Source organism: Fringilla coelebs, assembly GCF_963513975.1.
Source record: "Fringilla coelebs genome assembly, chromosome: 4".
NCBI lineage: Eukaryota > Metazoa > Chordata > Aves > Passeriformes > Fringillidae > Fringilla > Fringilla coelebs.
In genome coordinates this window covers 52,030,586-52,055,640 of record NC_140032.1, presented here as the reverse complement: position 1 = coordinate 52,055,640, position 25,055 = coordinate 52,030,586, and the positions used below count along the sequence as shown (strand labels likewise).

The window sequence follows — 25,055 nt, the reverse complement described above, 5'->3', positions numbered from 1 at the left end:
CTTATTATTACTTATGCTTATTTATACCAAAATACACTTACTGACTGATAGAAACACAAAGACTCAGAAGAACTCAGAAATTCAGTGCAAAAGAGTAAGAGATCCATTTATAATGCCAGCCTGTATTTCACATTCAATTTGAATATAACAAAAACTATATTAGCTGAAGCATTATTGTTTACTAATCCTTGTGAATACAGACATATGAAAATAATTTTCATTGACAGGGTAACTGGCTTTTGTGGTGATCTTGCTTCTTTTTTCATTCATCAGCTCTTCATTCAGCAGAGAAACTGCAGCTTTTATTTGTTTTGGAATAGTAAATCTGTTGCTATTAATTATGATTGGCAAATCTTAAGTGTAGCAGCATGGGGCATTTCAAATCCTGTCACGTTCACTTAAGAAATCTTTCAGCAGCGATTTAAAGCATGACAAGGTACTCCTTTCTCTTATCAAAACATAGAGCCAAAGATGCTTTTATGCCCTGTGCTGACAGAAACAAAGCAGCTTGAACCAAAGATTGCTCGTGCTTTGATAGTTCTGGATTCTTTTTTTGGGGCTGACAAGTGGTTTGTGGCATCATCTTCTTTATTTTCTCTGGACAGAGGAAAAATTTGCAAGCATGCAGACTGGCTTCAGATCTGCCATGGCTCTGAAGAGTGCCCTCTGCTGCAAAAATACAACTCATTTTTTAAGGAAACTCATAACCTATTATGATTGAAACAAAGAGCTCATTTCTTCTGAAATAGTTAAAAACTTGGCAGATTTTAGCAAGTAGCTTTATTTCACTGTGTCCCTTTTCCAAATGCTATTAACATGTTTTAGCCTTTTTCAATTTTTGAAACCCCAAAGAAAAATACTGTGTCATTGTCAATAGGCAAAAGTCAACACAGATCAATCCAATGGTTTTTAAGGCAGGTCTGTAATTACTGTCATACTCAGTTACAAAATTTAAGTCTTTTTAGTTGCTTCCTTAAAGGTAGACTGAAACTTAATGTGACTGCTGCTTGTATCACTTAAATTTAGGTCTTGAACTTGACTTTGACTTTCTTTCCCCCATATTTCAGTGACCAGTCTAGGCACCATTTTGAGACTGGTAATACAGAGATATATTTTAAGTTTCCCTTTTTACTTGATGTTCATTCATTACTGAGATCAGCCAAAATAGTTTACTTTTTTTTTTTTTAAGATATACAAGGAAGCTGCAATATAACTCAATTAATATAAAAGTGTATAAAATGCAAAGGGAGTTTTTTGTTCTGTGCTGAAGCTGTCCATTATAAAAATATTTTTAAAAGGGCAGGCAGTGCACTGAAAAGCTTTGCCTTCCTACCCAATACACCCACTGAATTTGCAACATACTGTCACCACTTAAGAGACTTTTAGGTGAACTCAGCCATGCTGCTGTGGGTTTAAAAGCAAATGCTTCTGACTCTGAAGTCAAAATTCAGGCATGAGTAGTTAAGATAATATCTGATGAGTAGTTAAGATAATATCTGATGTCTCTGCCTATTCATCAAAGATGAAGCAAATTCACAGATTCCGACTGTGGAGGATTGCTGTTGTGCTGAAATTTAGCATCAGGCTTCTGAATTTGTTCTTTTCCTTTTGCTCATGCTAGAAAACTAAGTGGCTAAAACTCCTCATTTTGCTTATTTTGAATATCACCTTTGACAACTGGACAGAAATCTGGCTCTTGGCAGCCCTGCTTTGGGACAAGGGACAAGAAAGGGACAAGTCCCTTTCTACTTCAGAGAGTCTGAGTGATCTATGAATAATGATATATTTTGTGGACTTTGCTCAGCTTTTATGCTACCCTTCTCTTGAGCCATGGTATTGTTGCTACTCCCTCAAATGTTGCCCTTATTAGAATTTGCCAGCATAGGGAACCTGCCATATGAACTCTCAGAGAAGGAACTTGGTGTTTCTAAAAACTTTACTAAAATCTTCATTGACATCAGCTGAATCAAGTTGCTGCAACAGTCTGATGACTTTTATACTTGCTGAGAACCTAGTTTAATCTCCTGAAGGTTTTCTATTAGCTTCCTGTTAGGGGCTCTTGTTACAAAGCGCTCTAGGGAGCACTCTGCTCTCACCAGCACTGGAGAAAATCAATGATTTAAGAAACAGAAGTTCAAGATCTAGAGTTCCTGCCAATCTTTTTTGTATAATAGATCAGTTTTGGAGACAGGTAAAATGCTGCATAATTTTTTACCAAGGACTTGCAGAAGAATGTTTTGGGGGATTTTGTTTTGAAGGCAGCCTCTCAAATTTTATTTGAGAATTCAGTGATGAGCTAAGTTATTATAATAGATTTCAATGGAGTGTTGAAAAAATAATGAAGTTAGGGAAAAATACAATGTTTTGTATTTGATGTCAAAGATAGCAAAACATATCTATCTTATTACACTCCGCTCATTTTGCTTTGAATTGTTCTGTAAGAGAAGATATTTCTGGATTGGCCTGGCAGGATTTTTGATTATACAGGCAAAGATGCAAAGCTCTGTTTTGTTTGGGTTTGGTTTGGTTTTCTTTGCTATAATAGAAAATACCTTTTAAAAGGCTGAATCATTCAAGATTTAATCACTTCTTAGTGATTGCAACAAAACAAACATTCATTATAGTTTTATAAATAGAATTGGACCATAGGATAATGAGCGCTTGAAGTATTAGCTGCAAAAATATAATTTTCTTCAGAGATCTTAATATACTTGCTTAACCTAGAAAAGTTACGAAATGGATGATGTTAAAGAACCACTGGTGGGCCATTTTTTTATCCCCTTATATTTGTTTAAAATGCTGGTCACAACTGGAGGTTTTGATTGGTCATCAGTGGCATCAGTCATGGCCAATTATGCTGATAATACCTGGCAAATGAGCAAATCTTAGTGTTTGCCTTGTGTAAATTACATTTCACAGGAGCAATAAACCAGCCTCCAAGCTTCAGCACTTCAAAGTCATTATAATACTTCTCAGATGGTTAAAGCTGCTCAGAATTCTCAGTCTTCTTCCTTGTATTACCACCCAAGGTGTGATATAATCCTCCTGAAATGCACTGCCTGGAGTCTGCTGTTGCTTAATAAATTACTCCGTCTTGCTTATCTCACTCTTGGCATATCCCTATCAGCAGGAAACTATTCTGCTGTAGCAACATCCTTTCTTAGTGACATTTTCTCTTAATTAGCTGTACAATAATCAAATATTTAATATTCAGAGGAGGACTCTAGAATCATTCAGGAAAAATACTGTTAGAAATTAATTATATCTTCACATGTGATATTTAGTGGTGAAACCTGATTTATTGGGGTCAGGGGGTATGTTTAGAAATACAAAAAAGATCCAGTATAAAGTGAAGACTTTAGGACTGGGACCTACTTCCTAATTTGGTTTCTGCACCTGATCTGCTGGCTGACCACAGAAACATTATTTAATATCTTAGCTATCAGCCCTTAGTTTTAAAATGGATTTGTTACCCATCTTCCTTCATAAAAACATGTTTTATACCTTCTGATAGAAGGCAAAACTTAAATGCCAGTCTCATGAATTAACAATTTTAATTGCTCTTCAAGCTAATGCCAGTCTTGACATATTCATGTAGCAAGGGGAACAGACTTGCTGAGCCTAAAGTGCACAGCACTGAGCTGGGAAAATGAAAAGTCAGACACCAAACATGTTAGGAAACAAACTGCATACACCAGCAGATTTATCTGAGGCATGATAGTTCCACCTTAAAGTATGACCCCACCAAATTCTGATGTCATTTTGTTTAAATCTGGGCTAGTTCATCAGTAAGTGTATTTATCTTCATAAAGTCACCTCTCTGAAATGGGGACTGCAGCCCTGTGGTACCCAAGCTCCTTTTGCATGTCTCAGTGGTTTGGCCAGCCCTCTTGACAGCATCCAAAAATGAGCACATTTTGGCAATTGTGTGCTGTGTCTCAAAAGTATTTGGAAACCACAAGTGGTTACTGGAACTGACAGCATGTACTGAGAGTTGTTGTTGTGTATGAAGTGCATTTTTGTAAGCCTTGGATGTAGCTTTATGTCCTTTCAGAGGTTTATTTGATTGTCTCTTTTTGAAACTGTAGCTCCATGGAGTAACCATGCTCCAAGAAAAATGTTCGGTAGTGTGGGCATTTGTTTGCAGCAATGTGATATCCCTAGTGTGAAATGACATGGGGATATGCTTGGATTTTCCCCTGATTTGAACTTAAGATTCAGGCAGTTCTCAGAGGCATCTTAAATAATGCATTTCTACATCTTCTCTGCACGTGGTTGCTTGAGTAATAGCACTGGGTACATGAGGCAGTCTGTTTAGAGATTTTGTGTCTGATATTCCATCTGTGAGGAGATGGAGAATGAATGGCAGTGTGAAAGCCCAAAAAGTACCTTAATTGCCTAGGACTAGCTCTGATTGACTGTGAGAAGGTAATGTCTGTCTGGCTGTGGTGTAAACCCTGATCAAAACCAAGTGAGGCAAAAGGAGAGCAAAATTGTTTGTCATGGCACCTGTCCATCATTCTGTGTTCTTTCAAAAAACATCCTAAGGTGAATATTTTACTCAGAAAAGTTTCTTTAGTTGTTGTAATTTCTAATATGACTATATGCTGTAATTGGGTAAAGAATGAATAAGTCAGATTCAGACTAGGTAACCAATTTTGACTGTTCAGGGTTCACCTGTGTATAACATATACATTTAACTGAGGGCACAAGGAAGAAGCATTTAGTCAGGAACTGAGTGTTTGTTACATGGAGGAACAGCATAAACCCCATTTTTATCTTCAAAGATGTTTAGAAGCTGAAGAGGCAAGTCTTACTTGTCCTGCTATTTGATCTCCCTGCACATGAGTTTACAGTTAAATTGACAACTTCAGCTGTTTAAGGTAGGGAGTAGGTGAGAGATGAGCTTTAGCCTTATTACAAGTACTCCCCCTCTGCATGGGATGCCAGCAGTTTTATCCTCAAACTGATCAGCCTTTTTCAGCTGAGGCCATCCAAGGCTCCAGACAAACATGGGTTATAGAGGCTCCCATGGTAGTTTTCTGGTGTTTTCTGCCCTGTGAGGAGTCCCTCCTCTGCAACAGCTGTGCCATAGCTGCATCCACCCAGGCAGAGCCACTTCACATCATCAACTGGTGGGTAGGTGCCAGGAAAATTGCCTGAAAGCTGTAAAGACAGGAGTAGTAGAGGTTTTCGAGCTGCTGGCAGAAAGTCTCCCTTCTTCAGCAGCTGAGGGTTTTTTCCTCAGATCTCTTGTAACACTGAAATGTTTATAAAAGGAGTAGATCAAAATTAATAGAGAAAGGAAACAAAAAATGCAATCAAATGATTTTTATTTAACTAACCTGTTCCTTTCCCTGATTGTTGAGATGAAGGATGAGCCTCAGCATATATGGCAGGATGAGGGCTGGGGTGGGGAAAATTTGTTTCTATTTTTTTTAATCTAGTCAGCTTCCCAGCATGTAAATTAAGGGGATTACCTTCATTACAGCAGCATTCTGTTGTAGGAATCTCCTGCTGCTTAATTTTTATCCTTCCACTGTCAGTAGTGGAGAGAGAGATCTTAACTTAAAGTAGAACTTCACCCCTTCAGCATTTTTGAAGTTAGTGAGATGGGGCTGGGTTAAAAATGTGTGATACCTCACCCACCTGGCAAAAGGGAGAGGAAGGAACACGGGTGGTTTTGAGTGAAGCCTTGCCTTCCCCCACACTAGGGCAGGGTAAAAGTAGGGATGAAGGGGAAAGAAAGTCATCTGCAAACAGGCTGTGAAGGAGCAGTGATAATAAACCTGTTGAGTGGGGTGTTCGTTGTTCATGCCCTGATAGACTTGCTAATAGAACATTTTTAGCCATAAGCATCTGCCTCATTCTTACAATGGCTTCTTTTATTTCTGTATCCCCAAAGAGGAAAATCCTCACTATCCTGTAAAGTCGCCTTTGAAGTTGCTTTTCACTTCTGAAAAACCTGAGTTGTGATCTCAAGCAGGGTGATAGCTGATTTGCCATGAAAACCAGGTTATTCCACTTTCAAAAATAAGCATTCATATTAGTGATTTTCATCAATAATTGACATTATAGCATTTTTCTCTGTGAAACTTAAAAGGATGAGGCTTTCATTCTGTCCTCTGTTCACTGCCATAATACTACATTAGGTCATTTGAGTTTTAAAGATCACTTTGATAACAACATTGCAGGATGTACCTGAAGTAGAATTTTAGTCTAAATTTTAAAACTTGTTATTTAGGAACAGAATTAGAGCTCCTCCACTGGTGATGACTGAATTATATAAGGTTAGGAGTTCATTGCAGAGAAGCATTCTGAAAATTAAAGGATAACTAGAATTGGTGACAGGAAAACTGAACTAAGGTATCCGAGATGCCTGTGATTCACTTTTCTCTGAAGTAGTCAGGGGTCACTCTGTACTGATGGATGCTTGGAAAATTTGAAAGAACAGATTTATAAAACAGATCATAATTCTTTAAAAGTTCAAGCAAAGCCATAGTTTTTAATGTGTAATCCTTTCTAAAATTCCCTTCACCCCCTAAAATCTTGAGTCACAGAATCATGTAGAGGTAAAAAGAATATGGGGAAAACTACTTGTCCAAAGATGTGAGGGCTTTACTGGAATAAGTGCTTGTCCTTAGGTCACACTGCATTGTTTTGTGCTTTGCTTGGTTCACAGTTGCTCAGTTTCAGCCGAAGGGGACTCTCTCCCTCATACTCATAATGCCCTCTCTGACAGGCTCTTGGCTGAAGCCACGCTTTAATACCTCATTAATGGCATTGTTTAGCTGAATGTTAATTTTACATACAGATGGTCTGTTTGCAGTCCATTGTGCACAGTTCCTTCTGCTGTCCCTGAAGGTGCTACGGCAACCCTGTCAGCAGTGTGCAGAAAGACCCCACGAAGCAAACTGTATGTGACAGTAACACACACATCGTCTCCTCTGCCACTTAGGGATATGCACCAGAGAGGATAATTGTGGCTGATGGCTTGAGGCTTCACAGCATTTGAATCCAGCCATTAGTAACTGAGAGATTTGGTCTCAGCATCTCTTGAAATCTGATCTAAATGTTGCCAGTGTGCAAGGTTATTTGTTAAGATCCAGTGCCAGCATCCTCTAAAATAATAGCAAGCATATATCACTTTGATGCCTTCCCAGTGGCTGCAAATAGCACCTTCACACAGGCATGCAATCAAGAGCCATCTTAAAAGCACACATCTCATCACAACACTCCTGAAGAGCATTCCCAGAGGCTCCCTGTGTTTCTTGAAAATGCCCATTGAGCTCTAATCTGTGTTCTTCTCTCTGTGTGTATATTAATAATTATATTCTGTAGGATTGTTGTGCTATGTTTTGAAAGTGGCAACAAAGAAATTATCTGATCAGAGTTTTTTCTTTTCTTTTTTTTTTCACAAAGAGCTGTTAGTGAAATTGCTAGGCTTGTTGCACAGTTATTTCTGATCATGTAATTGAATGGTCCTGTATTGGGTAACCCCAAAGTTAAATTTGAAACCTTGCTAAGTCTTCTAATAAACCAATGCATTTCGGCAGCATTAATACAGTATATTTTGGTCAACTGATTCATGAGAGGTGGACAGCAAGCCTCAGTTCCAATGTGCTCATAGTTACAGGTGCCAAAAGATAGACTTTCAAATATCAAGGCTTCTAGTATAAAGACTAGTAATAATTAATCTAAGGGCTCCCAGTAACTTCAGCATATACTACTGGATGCCTCCATTTTCATTTTAGCTGCAGTCTTTGCTCCTCTTTTGTAATGGCAGCAGAAGAGAAAAACAAAATATACTTTGTGATGTATTTTCCAGAACTTTGAGAAGCACTGTAAAGGCTATTCATGCCCCCTCTCTCTGATAATGTTGCACAAGTCAATGCAATGTATTGGCACTATAGTAATGCAAACTAATGTTCGTAACGTTTTCTTTTATCTCTTGTGAACTTTGATTTGCAGTTGAAAATATATTTTGCTAATTCCACAGAAAGAAAGTGACCAGTGCAAAACTGTTAATATCTGAAATAAGTCATTAAGCTTGTGGGTCTAGGCCTAAAAGCCAGGAATTGATTCCTATAGGTCTTGAAGACTGATCCTGTAAATTCTACATAATAGGAATGGAAATCTGATTAATGTGTGTAATTAAAGCATCACAGACACCAAGAGAGGCTGGAGCCCAGCCACTTGCTAAATGGTGATGCAACACATTTCCCTTCCCAACTTTTGCATTATTGCCACCATTCCAGCAAGATGGGTGCAAAGAAAGGATTTATTGTTGTGAAGGGAATTATAAATATACTATAACTAATATGTTATGCTAACATCACTTTAATCAGGTAATTATTAAAGGACTGTTTGGCCTTTAAGGACATTGATTTAATGGGAATTAATTTAATGATTGAACACTGTTTGTGTAACATTATCATTGCTAGTGATGCAGAAAATTGGAATCTCAGCTCAGCTGAAAAGAGTTTAGACTTTTTATTATCACATTAGATACTATTCTACTTGAATGTAGTTATTAGACCCTTTTTATACTTTCAGTATTTATTTAAATGTTTGGGGTTTATCTAAAAATTTCTGAATAGAAAAAATAAGTTTAAATTTTTGTCATTGTACTGCTCTCCTTTTTGATAGAAGCTTGAATTTCTGTTTAAAATAGCCTTTTAGAAAGTCCATTCAATTTTGGGTTTGACTTGCTATTGCTTCTCCCATAAAACAAATTTTCTCAGTTTCCATTCTCTGCTTTTGTCTCTGCAAACCTGATGATTTTTTTTTTGGAGGAATAGAGTTTATGGAAAAGTTTTGCAACTTTAAAGACACAGCAGCTTTTAAAAGTAGCAGCAGAGCACAGTTCTATCTAGATTATTCTGGGGCTGAATCCTGCACTGTCTAGTCGCAGCTTAGTGGAAGTGGTGAGCATTATAAAAGGAGTGTGATCAGTACCTGGGGATTGAGACAGAGTTAAAGCTGACCTTTATAGTTACAGCTCCCACTTACCTAAAGCTATGTTGTCTCTGGATGCCCTCCTTGGTTTGCCCTTAGGGGCGCGACTGTCACAAATTATTTTCCATCTTCATGGTGCCTCCAACTACTGTTGTATATAAATTAGACCCAGGGAGAAAAGGGTAGTAACATAGTGAAGCGGTGCATCTGACAGACTGCTGCAAATAGATTAATTTTCAAGCAAAATTTTAGTCAAGGATGTCTGACAGTTCCTGCTGTATCTTGGCAGAATTTTCAGAGGGAGCCCAGTGGCCAAATGATTAGTCCTCTGTTACTAGAATTACAGTAGACACAGCAAGTTAGGCAGGCTGGCATTTCAAGACTGATAGAAAAATAATTTGGTAATAGACATAGCAGAGAGTTAAACTTACAAACACAGTAGGTCACTAATCCAGTAACAGAGCAACGCTGCAGTAGGCTGAAATGCTTTGCACTGGGTAACACTGACCCTTTCCTTGATGCTAGAGCAATTTCTAGCTTCAGAAAGGATATTTTCAAGGAATGTGACTGAAGAACCTGTATTTTAAGCAAAATAGTTTGTGAGCAGGCATTTCAACAACCTTTTGGATATTTCTATTTGTCCATCAGGTTGTGTGTCAAGGCCCTCTGACCAGATTTATGAGATGGGTTCCCTGGGCTGTAACTTTTTTGTGGCACTGCCACTGGTCCTTGCTTAGTGCCAGCATTTTAAATCTCAGCATGGGTAATCTTACCCTATTAATGAGAAAACAGAGCTGAGCAATGAGCCTTAGTGTGTGAGTCAAGGGCCAAAGGCACATCCAAACAGATGCACAGCAGTGGCAAATGGAAGGTTTTCAGAGGGAGTTTTCAAGATGTGAGATGCAGCTTGGAGGCGATTGCTGGCCAGCAGTAACAGAGGTAGCGTGGTAACTTCTCTCCCAGACTGGAACTGGCTCGTGCCTGGCCTCCTTGGTAGGAGGCTGGGGGAAGTCTACATCTGTCTCCACAAGGCTGTGCATACACCCTCAGGGCAGCTGGCTTCCAGAGCTGCTGGTAAGGGTCCTTAGCATATATAAGATGCAGCTTCTCAAACTCCTTCACAGATTTCAGATACCTGGGAGTGATTTGAAATAAGCCTGAAGGAGAGGAATGATGGTTTCGTATTTTCTCCCTGTCACATAAAGGGGAGAAATAAATGAGGGGAGCTTTCTTTTGTGCATCATTGCTTCCCTTCTGGGAGTGCAATGAGGGCAGTGCTTCCCACCCAGCTGAAAGAAAACAATCTTCCAGGGAGAAATGTAATGAGATTAGTCAGGGGATCATTACACTAACAACAACAAATGGCAAGTCAGTGATTGTTTAGTTCAGAAATAGGACATTAAGGGGCAAAAAATTAATCAGAGCACCAAAGGACAAAGTGAACATGTTCTTTAATTGCCTGTAGACCAGCAGGAGAAATCTGAATAATAAACAAGAGGAGTTAGACTCAGAAATAAAGAGTTGATCTTCATGTTGTTTCTGAAATCTTGTAGGAACAATTGGAAATGCTGAAAGTCAGATGGACAAGGTGGGTAAAAGGGGAAGAAGGTGTCACTAGGTCCCAATGGATTGGGTATTTCAGAGGTTGAGAACTTGGAGAGAACAGATATTGGTTTTTTTCCTATGACTGTATGCTAATGGCTGGAGCACAAAATGAGATGGGAGGCAGTGTCTGCTGCAGGCCACCAAATCACACTGGAGTGGAGCATGGTTGGCTCCTGCAGAGCATCTCTGTGATGCATAAGGGAAAATGGGAGGTTTAAGAGTGGCAGTCAGGCTGAGTGGTGTGTGTTTCAATCCTCCAGCTGCCCATGCTGAAGTATCTGGAATGCACAGGTAGAGCATATTGAAAGGAAAAGGAACACAAAGTGTTAAATGCTACAAACTTCAGAGAAAAAGTGATGTGGGGACAAAGTGTACACAGAGGTGAGGCAGAGCTGAGAACAGGAAGGAGGGCACTGGAAACTTAATTAGGAGATACAGAAACCTTAATGATATTGGTGCATTAGGTGAAGATAATACTATTCAAAATTGTTATGCCAGAAAGGCAATAAATATTTCTCTTCTGTGCTTGTAGAAAAAAAAAGCCAATTAAATTCTTTCTGTGTAGTGGAGGTTAAATGGTAGCTACTACTATAATACAGTTTCAAATCAGCAAATTCAAACAAATTTCATCCAAGCGTTTATGAGAGTTTATTGTGTAGCTTCCAAGATTTCTGCTTGCTGACATGAGTCTTAGAACATTGGGCAGGTTTTTAGAAAGATGACCAAAAAAATTTAGTGTAAACCTAAGTCCAAACTGAACCTTCAATTCCAGTTTTTCTTCCATCTTAATACCTGGATGTAACAAGATGAAAGACTTAACAAATATAAACAGACACTTAACAATTTCAAAAGATATAACCGTTTAAAAAGTCTACACGCGACTTTTACTATTTTTTTATAGTAAAATAGTAGCTTATAAATAGCTTTATTATAAAAAAAAAGAAAACTTTATCTTTGGCATCTGATGGAAACTTTTATAATTACTTTGGTAATTAAAAAGCAAATTAGGTCCCTTCCAATTCTGCTACTTTCAATGAACTCAAAGGAGGGTTCCTAATAGTAATAATACATAGATGCAGTGCTCTCTCGTTAGGGAGTAAAGACCTGAAGAAATGTTTCATGCATGAAACAAAATATCTGAATGTCTCTTTTTACACATAATTTTTTGTTTTTAAATCCCTACATTTTAATACAAACCAAATGCTACAGGAGGAACAGGTGGTGTGGGGAGTAAAAACTATAACTGGCTCTTGAACTTCTCCACACCTTGTAAGGTCTGGCTGCCAGCCCTGCCTCATGATCAGTTCCTTCTCCACTCTCAAACCCCTGCAATATGTGCAAGGATAGCAAGTTCAGCCACTGATTTTGAAGCTTATTTGGGAGGCATTACCAATTCAAGGAGTTGTATTCTCCTGTGGAATAATTTGTCGTGCCTGCTGTGGTCAGTGGGTGTTAACTTGAGCACAAAATGGAATATTACAAGCTCAGGTTAGGGCATGCCGGCTTAAATGTTATGGATGAATACAAGCAAAGTTCAAGGAAGAATGGAAAAGGATAGATGAAAAAAATTAAAATAAGGGAAGAAAAATTCATGATGAGAAATTTTCCGACAACTTCCAAGCTGCATTTACTTCACAGCTGGTAGAAATAGGTATGGGCTTCATTGACTGTAAAATTTTTTTTTGTCCTATGCTGAATTGAACATTTCCAATTGAAAGTAGGTGAGATTTTATATTATCAGGAAAGTTTTTAACAGAACAATAGCAGTACCTAATGCTCTGAAAGGTTCTGCCTTTGAAGAGTTCTGCTTTGCAGTTTTACAAAGACCACAGAGCTCAGTCAAACTTCAGGTTTTGTTTCTAGTGGCAATAAAAAAGTGGAAATATGAAATACCTTTTCCTCTTTGTTAATACAAACTACTTTCCTTACATGCACTCTCTATTAATGTCCCCTTCCCAAAGAAAACAGAAGACGTGCATTGATCTAAACTGTTTGCAACAGGCATCTGCACCTCTTTATTTATGGAAATTGCAGATGCACAGCATAATTGATGTGACTGTTCTAACAGGCTAAAGGCTAAATTGCAGCCAGCTCCCAAGTCCTTTGTGCTTTTTTACTGAAGGCCACTAATTCACTGAATGTGGACAGAATTTTTGTAGGAAAAAGCAGAATCAAAATCTGTCCCCAGATAACCCATCCTATTATTTCTTCACCTTCCCTTTCCAAGCACAGTTGAGGTTCTTGCTTTTAATTTTGATGGCATTACAGTTCCTCAACAAAGCAGTCACAATTAACATATTTTTCATGGTTCTTTAAATTAGGTGGAAAACTCCTTACAGAGCAGCTCAGCTCACGGCAGTTTTTCTTCAGGCAAACAATTGACAAATCCCTGAGAACAAGATGTCTGGAAAAAGAGCCTATGCATTTTGAATTCTTCAAATTTAATCCAGAATTATAAAATATCATAATCTTACCATGCTGTGATCCTCAATTTCCCTTTTTTGCCCATTTGTCCTGTGTTTTCATTCCTCCTTCTTGCCTGTACTCCTCTCTTGTGATTTTTGACATGAAGAAACCTTTACACTGAATACTAATGAGGGAAAACAATTTTTTAAAAGTAAAAATATGTATGATAATTCTATAGTTTTGCATTTTGTCTTCTAAGTTGGGTTTTACCCTGGTATTTAAGTCTGTCACAATTATGCATTATCTTGTTTGCATTATCAAGACGATGCATTATTTTTCCCACCTTCTATTTAGCTCGAAGCACTTGGAAAGAAATGGGAATAAGCAAAAATTTATAAGATAAGTTGCAGTTTAAGCCTGTCATCTGAAGTAGGCCAGCATTGAAATGGTCTACGATTGATGAAGGAGAGCTGCATTAGATGAGAGTGGGAGGACTAAAAGTTATTTCTTTCACTGTGACTTCTACAGCAATTCAGCTTTTTCAGAAAACTCCCAATAAGATTGATTTTTTTAGTTCAGTTTACTCTGGAAAATATCTGTCCCTTCCTGCACATGAAAATTTTAACGGCAGATTACATTTTTGTAAGTGGTTTTAGCACCCATTACGTGTCAGATGAATTATACTGGGAGCTGTAGCCACAACGTAGGTGATGTACAGGAATTTTGTGCCGCCTTATACCCTTCTGCAGGTGTATTGGAAAGGCCACAATAAATGATAATATAGCCTCTGTAGTCCTTTGAGATCTGTCTTTTATTGTGACAAGGCAACTCCTGGACTGCTGTCTTCTATGATTTCCATTTGTTTCCTGAGTGGGGCTCAGTACTTTCAAGCCCTGCTCATCATGCCCCAAGAGCAGCAGTATTTTTACTGTAACCACAACCACTGTGCTGGCCTCCACTGATGAATCTTGCTACAGGAATGAGGTGTCATAGAACAGATTCTTCTCTGGTCATCAGTGTGTGCCTGCATTGCACAGGTGGCTCCCTTTGCCATTAGGGGTTACTAAGCTTTGCTGGTACAATAGGAAAGACAGCAAAGATTTGTTCCATGCTTTTGGCTCCCTCCTGCTTTGTGCTGCATGTCCTATGTGTAACCTCTTGTAACTAGAACATGGCATGATCCATAAAGGTGTCAGCGCACCTGAAACTCATCCTAGGTCTTGGAAAGCAGAGCTCAGGGAGGTTTGCATGCCTGTCCCTCCTGCACACTAATTTAAAGTGGAGTTTAGTATCTTTTAGGTCTGTTGCTCTCTGTCGTGATAATGTTAATGGAAAAGCAGTGATTGTGGCTCTCCTGAGTGACTTGGCGCTCTTCTGCACTGAGAAAATGTGGATTGGGACCCAAAGAAAACTTCAGAAATTTTTATCCCCAGAAACAAAATTGGGGAGAATGAAGAGGTTTCTTAAGGTGAACTGCCATGGTGCAGCAAGGGTTTTAGCAAAGAGTACAATGGAACAAGACTGTGTCACATTTAGTCTCCTAATAGATGCCAAAGAAATGGTACCATGGCAGTAAAAGATCTCCTTTGATTTTTGGTTCTTTTCTTCTTTTACTGGGAAAGGTGGAGTACCCTGCCTGTACTGCTTTAAAAAAGTCATACACTTAGGCTGTTGTGGCATCAGCCCTGCTTTAGAAATGGTGTTTAAGAAGCCTCAGTACAAGAATTGTCAGAGGAGTGAGGGATTATTTTGATATGTGTTTATTGTACATGTACTTCAAAATACAAACTTTGTCCTCAAGCTTCATTTATTGACTGCTGTCATACAAGGAACAACTGTGAATTAGGAACAAAGCTTCACAAGCGCCAGGATCAAATAAAAGCACTTGGGCTAGCCAGCGTTCATGGGTTTGAAAGTCTATTTTTAACATGGGAGGAAAAAGGAAAAAGTAACAGTGAATAGTGGGGACAACCTTGTCAAAGCATGGGAAAGCTGTGTGGACAGTAGGGAATGCTGTGGCTGAGAGACCTGTAGTGGCTTTTGTGTTCACTTGATGCACAGCATCCTCGCTTGAACCAGAAGGCAGGTGTGTGACTTTCAGTGGTCCTCTCTCTTCTGACATTTAATTTCAATTCAAAAACGTAAGAATTTCAGAGTTTTACTCATTCAGCTGAAAAATGAATATGCAAGGATATCCAAAATATCACTGGTCTCTTCTCAATCACACTCGCCATTTCAATTAAGTGTGAGGATTATCTGCAGGGATTGGCACCTGAAAGTTAAGAGGACAAACAGCCTTTTCTGATAAATTAATGTAATTGCACTTTTCATTTTATTAAAAAATAATTTTTAAATTAAGTATTTAAAAGACATTGCAAAAACTGTTGTAAAGTAGAAATACTCTATTAAAGGTAATTTAAAATTCATGCAGCACACAAACCCAAGTCTTCAGATGTTGAAGTCAGTGTTCATCTTTGATAATCCTTAGACTGAAATAATATGTCCTAATCTGATTGGCAGATTATTATTTCAGATGATTACATGGCATCTTGGAAATAAAAGAAAGCTTGTTTCCAGACGTTTAGGTCTATGAGATTTTGTCTTTCAGTTCTGGAATTCTCAAAAGTCAAAGGACTTGAGTGTCTATATAGCAAAAGTATATATGAATGGAGTCAATTATTATTTTATATACGGTACAATTCCACATCACCGATGCAGGAAAAAAGTTTCAAATTTGTATGGCAATGCAGAGTCCCCAGTGTTTTGTATAGGTAAGAAGAAATCTGAATAAAGCAGTAAGAGCATTCTTAATGGACAGCACTGATTAAACACCCAGTTTCTGTACATAAGTGAAAATTATTTGTTCTTGGAATTGGAATAATTGTAATTTGTATTCCTTAAACCTACTTGCTGTGGAAGCATTAAGGAGTTTTTACATGAGTACAAAACAAACTATCTACAGATGGTTGAATTGGTAACAAATTGCTTTTGCAAATCCCAGGCATTGTACCATTATAAGATTTTGCCTAGGAGAAACCTACCTCAAAAACGATATCAGCTTCTCAAACTGCTGAGTGTAGAGGGAGAGGAAAAGGGTGAACATCTTGAGCAGTTGACTGTGGGTGTTTCCTGTATTCACCTATCCCCCCTCAGTTACTTGTAGCTGTGACAAAGCATACTGCAAATGAAAGGGGAATTTTAAAAAAATAACATTTTCCTTCATCTAAAAATCTGAGATTTATATATTTTTTTAAAGAGAAAGAGCTCTTGCAAATACTCCAAAATAGTGTGTTTTGGGGCAGCTATTTGAATAAAAACTGCTGCTTTTCATGGCTTGCATTACTAGGCTCTTGTCACACAATCGATAGCTTGCAGCTCATCCTGGGAGGTTTAATTGCTGCTCATGTTCTGTTTACAAGGCAGTTGGATTTTAAAGGAAAGCAACAAGAGGAATACAAAACAATGTTTGCTTTCTTCTTCAATACGTGTGATTTTTTTTTTTCCTGCGTGTCCAAGTTCACTTGCAGCAAGTTGTACAAATACATATGGTTATCACGAGCATCTGCCTGCCTACAGAACTGTGAAAAGTAATTGTGGTTTGATGGGATTTTTTGACTTTACGTTCCCCAGAATGAAAGAAAAACTTAATTAAGGTTTGTAGATAAGATCTCTAAGGAAAGAACATTGTAAGATTTTCCTTTGGCTGCTTTTGTTCTGAGATGTAGAAGTCTATTTCCATTACTGGACAGGATTGGCAGATGAACTGCAATTAAAGGCACAATAGCAAAAGAGATTAAACTGAGGAATGACAACTGACAGTGTGGGCTTCCTTCAGTGCTTTTCCTTGCATAGAAAGTGCAGCTCCAAATCCTGCTCAGTTCACTGAAGCACCAGACTTTAATGAACTGCTTTAAGCTGTTAACCTTGGGGTCTAGTTATCCTGAGAGATGCACGAGCATTCCTCTGCCAAATGAAAATTCTTGCTTTTCCTTCTTCCCCACAGGAGGAGAGGTTCCATACACAACCCTGGCAACCCGACTGATGATGGGAGCCTGGTGGCTTTTTGCTTTGATTGTCATCTCCTCCTACACGGCCAACCTAGCAGCTTTCCTCACCATCACACGCATTGAGAACTCCATCCAGTAAGTCGATAAAGAATGATTCAAGGGAAAGGAGGGTGAACATAAATATACATGTAGAGGGGTATAAATGTTCTACTTAAATGTGAGAACAGGAATAAATGCTTATCCTCCTGAGAAGTAGTTGGAAAGTTAGGAAAATAACAATATACTATGAGAGACTGTCGGTCTCCCTGGAGACACTTTGTTTTTTAGGATTGGAATTGTTGGCCTCTAGCAGATGCTTTTCCCTGTGGCAGACATACATATGTATGTTTGCACACACCTATTTTGAAAGAGGCAATTGAGTTTGAGATGACCACACAGTGTCAGAGTTTGAAATAGGAAAGTATAAATTGCTGCTGCTGCTTTCCATTCAGATTTATTCCACAATGCTTGCATTCTGACACTGGTCAGGAAGACCCCAGTGTTTCTTCAAGGTATGGGCAGCTCAGAGCTGATTTCACCCATTCTTGCCAAGGCAGAGATGTGTTAGCAGCAACAAGCAGTAATAAACTCACTGGTTTAGGAGCTCCTCTTTGCTCCTTCTGATCCCAGGAGCTCTCTTACTACATAAACAGATCATGTAGTTCTCCTTTCCCCGTGTATTCATTCCTTTGCTTCATGCCTCCCAAAAATGAATGTCCTGGTCTTCTCCTGTCCCTTTTATGGTGAACTCTTTCTGTCACACCTTCCAGTCTTTTTCTGAAGATCATGTCATCTTTCCATACCACAGGAGCCTTTCTAGATCTCCCATTCTCTCTCTCTGCCCTTTTGTACTCCAGTATCCTCTCCTTCACCTAGCTGCACACTGCTCCCATTGCTCCAGTGATAACCTTCACCTTCAAATGCTCACTCAAAGCAGACACCAGAAAATACAGGGAAGCATTATCTAGCCAAGCACTGTGAGGGACAGATGGCCATTTTTCGTAGCAGGTTAATCTTGGGCTGACAAGTCTATGAAAGTATGTGAGAGTGACAAAATTACCCTTTCCTATATATCCTTCTTTGCAAAAATCTCAGAGTGACTTTAAAGAAGAGAGGCACATTTCACTGTGTTTCTTCCTTCAGAAAGGTAAAAACTTGACCTTTAAGTCAGACTCAATGCTGACCTTAGGGAAAATCCAGTTTTCCCAGTCCAGTCATTGATCCAAGTCCCTGACTTGTGTGTATCATCACCTAAGGTCCTTCTGCCTCTCGTTCAGCTGCTTTCAAAATGTCTCTGAAATTCCCCTTGAGACAGTGAGCCACTGTCACAGACTGAGCAGGGGGAGCCTTTGCCTCCTGTGAGTTCACAGGTCAGGATCAAGCATCGCTGCATGCCCGCAGTCACTGTGCTCACACAAAGGTACCTCTCCTCTAGGTGAGGATTTTCTGTGTGCTAAAACCAATCCAGGCTTGCACATAGGCTGGCAAACATCTGCAATAGCAGACAAGTTTGATTTGCAAGTGGAGCCCAAGCTGGACCCAAGAGCAGCAGCAGTACTTAACTTTGAGTGCACGGTCATGTCCTGACCCTTGGGTGATGGAGGTGGAGGGACAAGCTGGTGTTCTGTGGACCAAACTGCCCAGGCTTTGCAAGTCCTTGCATTCCAAATTGGAAATCTTCTATGGTTGTTATCCTTCCTTTCTGAGGTAACAGCCTCACCACTTTCATCTTTTAGAGGACTCCATACTCTAAGACAGAGATATATAAAATAGACTAAAGTCATGAGAAAATGAAATCAAGTTACCTTTTTTTTTGTGTGTGTGTTCTGAATAACAGATTTTGGTATTTTGACACGACCCAACCATTTGACTCTGTAGTCTCAATTATAATCCCTTCAAAATTTGGATGGGAGTAAAATGATATTCTGTGTCGATGTTTGTCAGCACTGATCTTGATATTTTGAGGGAAATATATTTATTTATATTTTTAAGTTTTAAAGATTTAGATTTGACTAAGGACTATGAAGAAACAACATGGGAATTTATATATGCAAAATAAATTATAATTATATAGTCACTCATTCAGTTTATCCTTAGAAGAATGAAATATGCTTCTGCATTCTGCTTTAAAATAATGTCCCTTCTAGTTTTGAAGTAGTCAAGAAAAATGTTCAAATGTGACAAATGTCTGTGTTTTCTTATGATGTGCAAAAAAGAATAAAATATACCCAAACTATAATTTAATACATCTTCATCTTTTTCTTGCAGTTTATTATGATGTCACGAGAAAAGCCTCAGTGGAATTTTGAGGTTATTATGTACAGTTGGGATTACATTGGTCTTTGTGCTGTATTATTTATGGGCAGAGTCACTGAAAATGTTTTATTCAGTAGAAAATGTTGCAGCTGGAAAGCTCCTGGAATAAAAGAACAGACATCTTTCAACAGCACTTCCAGCTCAAAAATAGAGTAATTAGATGTGTTTAGTATCCATTGGGGAATGAAGTTATCCTAACTATGGTGTGAGTATAAAACTTCAGTTTACAAAACTGCCAAAATTGGAACTTAAACCAGCACATAAGAGAGAGGAGGTTTGTTTATCATGCTGAATTACTGCAAAGTGGAAAACATGAATAAGCAATAAAGAAAAAAAGCTGATGCTCCTTTTTTCCTTTTTTCTTTTTTTTTTTTAACAGTTCAAATTGTACCTTGGGGAGCCTTCAAGGCCAGAATGGAAATGAGTATAAGCATTAAAAAAATAATCCAGATTCTGCTAGTAGTGCTTGTCAGCTTTAGACAAGCCAGGAAAAAGGAAAGAAAATGAAATCAGTGGGTTTGCACAGATATAAAAAGTAGTTAATAGTTTTTCATTTCAGATTTCCAGCTAGCATCAGATATTGCAGTGTGTTGTCGTAGGTATGGTCCTCATGATATCTTTTACAAAAGATAGGAGGATTCAAGCAGCCTACAGCACATTTGGTAGTTACTGCATTTCAGCTTTTGGATGTGAAGCTAGTTTGTGTTCAGAGCTCTTGCAGCTTCCCTTGCCCAGCTGGAGTGAAGGCTGGGCCATTCTTCCTAGTCAGTGCCTCATGGTATCCAGAGCTCTGTACTGAGTAGCAAAGCATGCCAAATTTTCCCAGCCCATCCACTAAGGAAGACCCTTAGAGAAATAAGTGTTTCCTTTCTTTACAGAGTTTCAAAGTAGATCTTTGCTGTATAACCTCACTTGATGGCATTTGAGCTCTGCCTCAGTGTTCAGTTTGAATCAAATTTTTGCAGTTTTTAAATTAATTCAGAGAAACTGGAAGAAAAAGAATGGGTGTTAAATCTGCTTTTCCAGAGAAATGGCCACTCTTAATACCTTTGGGAGCTCAGCTTTTCACCTTCTGCCAACACGCAATATCAGGAGCAGAGGCACTCAGGTTCTAAAGTAGTTCCTAGATGCATCTTTTGTTCACACTTGACCCACACTGCAGATGACATTTAAACCAAGACAGTCAGCATTTCAAATGCCAAAACATTGTGGCAGCAAAGCATAATTTCTGTGTGTTTTAAATCTTTAGATCACTTTCGCAAATGCAACATAAATTAACAGTAATTAGGAGTGGCTTTTCTTGGTAAATGCCAAATCAATTTGGAGGTCCTGAGCTATTTCTAGGAGGTGCTCATGTTCTTAATTTCATCACTGAGCCAGTGTTGACATCATTATGTTTTATGATTCCTTTAGGACCAAATTAGAGTTCATTGGCACAGATTGATTTTATTCAAATTACTGCACTGTTTTTCTGGATTAGGAGAGAGTGTCACCACCTCATGAGCACTGACATTTTGCAGAAAGGCTGTGAGAGTGGGTGAACAGAGAAGAAGTCAAAGGATTTGCCATATAAAGCCTGGTGTTAGGTGGTTTCAAGTTTAATCCACTTCTAAAATGTGGAAGCATGAGAGTTAAGATTGTATGTGTTGTGGGGGAAAGTGTGCATCTTTTGTCTTCTTGTGTAAAATCAGAAGTTCACATTATGCTCTCCATCTTAAAACAAGTGTGTCTTGTTTGCTAGGTGAGATGCCTGCCTCCAAAAAGGGAGGCATAGTGGGAGAGCTCTTTCTTAGCCATTCTTTTCCCAACATTTTGCTAAACCATGATTCACCTGAAGCTAAGAATTCCTTAAGGCTTTATGCAGCTCAGTGCAACCGACTGCAGGATTTCTGCAAGGGGGTTGCAGAGAGTGCAGTAATTAGATATTGCCTGATGCATGTCCAATAATCTTTTCTTTAACATGGTTCAGCCTGCAAGCAATATTACAGGTTTCTGCCACAGCTCACCCTGACAACAGTCAAACCCCTTGGCTTAATGTGCCCAGTTCCCTAACCCTAAATCTGCTTGTGAATTATTCCTGACTGTCCTAGGGAAAAAAAAACTAAACAAACAACCAGACAAATGAACAAAATACCCCACAAAAGCACTGGAAACCTTTATCTGAATCAGTCATAAATAAAGACTTCAGTGTAGGCCATGACATTGGTTGTTTTTTGCTGAAAATTTAGTGACTAGTTCTTGCAGACAGCTCTATGCAGCCCTCAGGTCTAGCACAGTATCCCAAATTGATCTATAACCCAGGTTTACAGAGATGTGTTGATGCCCAAGTCTCTGACCTCAGTGGTATTTTATCACCTAAAAAGAAATTCAGGTACTTCTTTATGAAGCTGACTTTTTGCTTTGCAGCATTTTTCTGTGTACTTTTCCAACACTTTCGGCTGGCATATGGGAACATCTTACCAATTACGAGTCTAGGATTTGAATTTAAAGAAAAGGGTATGCTTTGGAGAAAGAAACATATCCAAATCCTACTACATTTTTCTTCTAGCTGGAGGCAGAGAAAATTTCTTAAATTGCAAAGTAACTGATTTGTACTAAGCCATAAAATGGAAGTGACCTGACAACTACTGCCTGATTAAGGTGTAGAATACTAAGCAAAAGCAGCCAATGCTGAAAAATACATCTATCTGTTAATAACTCTTCCTCAAATGATTCAATTCCTCCTCCAGAATAGCCCTATAACTATTAGCCTAGTTAATTTAGGATAATATTGTTGCTGGGATAATATTGGTATTATCCCAATAGTTGCAATGAAAGGAAAAAAAGTTGCCATAAAGGCCAAACAATATTTTTCTCCACAATGCTGCATGAGTGATAAATAATAGTAAGGTGAATGATCTGACTGCATGATCACTTCCCTAGAAGTAAAATTTGTCTGTATAGAAACTAGTTAAAGGTATCTAATTTTTAAACAATTTTTTCAACTTCATCTGCTGTTTTTATATTTTTAAACAATTTTTATCATTCATTACCTTATTGCTTCAAAACTAGGAATTCAAAGAGAGAAAAGTTTTAAAATGTGAAATTATCATTTGCTTACTCATGGTAATGAGTGCTTTGCTTTGCAGTTCATCTGGGAACTATTGAAAAATTACATTTCAGTGTGGTTAATGGAATCGGGATTTCAGCATCAAAGGATCCCTTGTAGGAATTCACTATCTTGACAAATGCTTTTTCCTCATTTTGAGATCTGGTGTGGCAGTTGTGTGGTGAAACTGGGTGACAGAGTGAGGCTGAGGATTTACGTGTCCACCAGAGGCAATTGTCTGCAAAGAGAATTGTTTAATCCAGGAACAAAGGTACACCAACCAATGTGTAACCTATAAACCAGGCTGGAGGCAAAGCAGTTTTAAGAGTTCTTTCTTCTGTAAAGGAACCTCAGTGGTTTAATAATTCTAGTAGCTCTCTCAAAGTTTGTCATTTCCCTTTGTTTTGCTGCACTTTGTTTTGCTGTACCTTCTAGGTTGAGTGTCTCGGCAACACTTGGCAGAGTTGTGGCTTATTAAACAAACAGCTTCTGAAGGAGGTCGTGTATATTATGATCCCATTTTACATGTTTGTGTGAGGGGAGGGAGTCACTGATGTGTGGTAGATCTTTGCTGTATTTGCAGCTTGCCTGTACAGCAGCATATACACATGTACACCTCCAAGGCTCCCAAACTTCTTTCTTGCTCCTCAGCATATGTTCAGGTGAACCAGAACTTTGGGTTTACTGCCAACAACAGCATTTAGCCCATCCATAGAGTTTACACTTACATTTGTCTTGCTTTTGTCCTCTTGTCATCATTTTCTCAGCATGGAGCCTCACGTGCAACTGTGAAAAGATGCAAGTAGGGCAGCTGAGAGGCATCCTGCACTTTAGGGTAGCACATCTAACAGTGAGGCACTGCAGACTCCAGTTAATGACAGACGTGGCAGCTACAACATGCCTTCCTGAAGGCATTGACATAATTCTTCTCCTTGTTATTTCCCTGCTGGTGGTGCCTTTGTGTGTGATAGCACGCTTGCTTCTCAGCCTGTTTGCTTCCCATACCTGGCTGCTGTACGCTCCAAGACTAATAGCTCTTGTCTTGTGCTGGTTTGCCCTTCTGAAAATAACAAAGTTGCTTTTACAGCCACAAGATATACACAGGAGCTCTTTTTCTTTTGTGCTGCTTTTAACTGATTAGTGGAAGCAGCTACACTGTCAATTATATCCTGCTTAGCAATAATATATCCGAAAAAATGCCTTGTTGCTTGTTATATTAGAAATTATATGGCTACACAGAGTCCTGTAAAGTAATGATCCCAATTTTACTAAGTGTTGTCACTAGAAATTGGGGACCAGATAAATACTTTTGGTATACTTTTCTGGTATGCCAAATAACAATTACAGGACATGGCAGTATGCATCTTGTGACAGCTCATTGCACTGCTGAGCGCTGCCAGTTGATTACAGGAATGTACTGGCAGCAGCAGGAGCAGAATGGATGAATACAGTGTGCTGTATTTATCTAGTGCCTTTCATCAGCGATGCTTTTGACAGATAGACAGACTGTCAGCACTTTGCACAACACTTGGCCTAATGGTAAAATAAGGAGAAGCTCTCAGCAAGACCCACTGCTGCCTGCCAGGGTGCCTTTCTGCAGAGCTGTGCTCAGCCTGGTTGTTGCAGGGTTTTATTCATCCCCAGGTACAGAGCTTTGTATTTGACCTTGCTGAATTTCACACCCCATTGCTCCAGCCTTTCTAGGCACATCTGAACTTCAGCCTGTCCTTGAGCAGGTCCCTCTGTGTCATGCCATCTGCAGACTTGACAGGAGGGTGCTTGCTTACCTTCTCCAAGTCATGGGCAAAGACATGTCCCAGGTCAGACCTCTGGGGTACCTGTTAGCAGCCTGCAGGTGAGAGATGCTGTGAGCATGACAATCCAATTGGGAATTTATCAAATCTGCTTTCCCACACTGCTGTACCTAACAAGCTCCTTGGGATACAAGAATATTATGGCAGGCAGATTGGCAGGCTGCCTTGCTAAAGGTTAACTATGTCAGTATCTCTAGTTTTGTTCACAAATGAAGTAATTTTAGTGTAGAAGGCAAACAAATTGGTCAGGCATGACTTACTTTTGGTGAGTCAATGTTGAGTGCTGCCTCTGGTCTGCTTTTCCTTCATGTGCTCAGAAATGTGCTGAGGACTCACTCCATGAGGTTGGACAACCAGCAGTAAGATCACGAATCATCTTTTCTCACTTTCTTAATATAGTCTGGATATTTTCTTTCTCCTGTAGCAAGAGATCTTCCCTAGCCTCCTTCACCTTGCAAAAATTGAAGCAGGTGGTCCTGCAAGGACACAGGCCAGCTTTCTCAGCACAGTGATTTCTATGGATATAGTGATCCCAATCCATCCCTACCTCATCTGGCTGGGATTTACCTGACAACTTACTGCTGGTTGTTTGTTGCCTTCTTGAACCCTGCCTGTAGTCACAAGGGCCTGGGAGGCCTCGGTGGGGATGAGTGAGCAATGCAGGCACTGAGTGCCTCAGCTCTAGCTGTGACTGCTGTCCCCATCCACAGGGTCACACTCTTCTTGTTCAGCCTTTTAGCTCTGCAAAAGCTCTTCTTGGTACCCTTGAAATCCCTCGAGAGCATCCACTCTGACTGAATATTTCTAATGCTACCCAGAGTT

The 25,055-nt window shown here is 39.1% G+C and overlaps 1 protein-coding gene across 2 annotated transcripts in view; it reads left to right on the top strand.

The window, feature by feature from the left end:
* The window catches only part of GRID2 (glutamate ionotropic receptor delta type subunit 2), a gene marked incomplete at its 5' end in the record, with an annotated part of 671,475 nt that overhangs the window by 552,737 nt on the left and 93,683 nt on the right, over nt 1–25,055 (top strand). For both annotated transcript variants that reach the window (XM_084203835.1, XM_084203834.1), the window contains one exon: nt 16,973–17,111. In XM_084203835.1, coding sequence (XP_084059961.1) covers nt 16,973–17,111 — 139 coding nt within the window. The remainder of the gene's footprint in view (nt 1–16,972; nt 17,112–25,055) is intronic.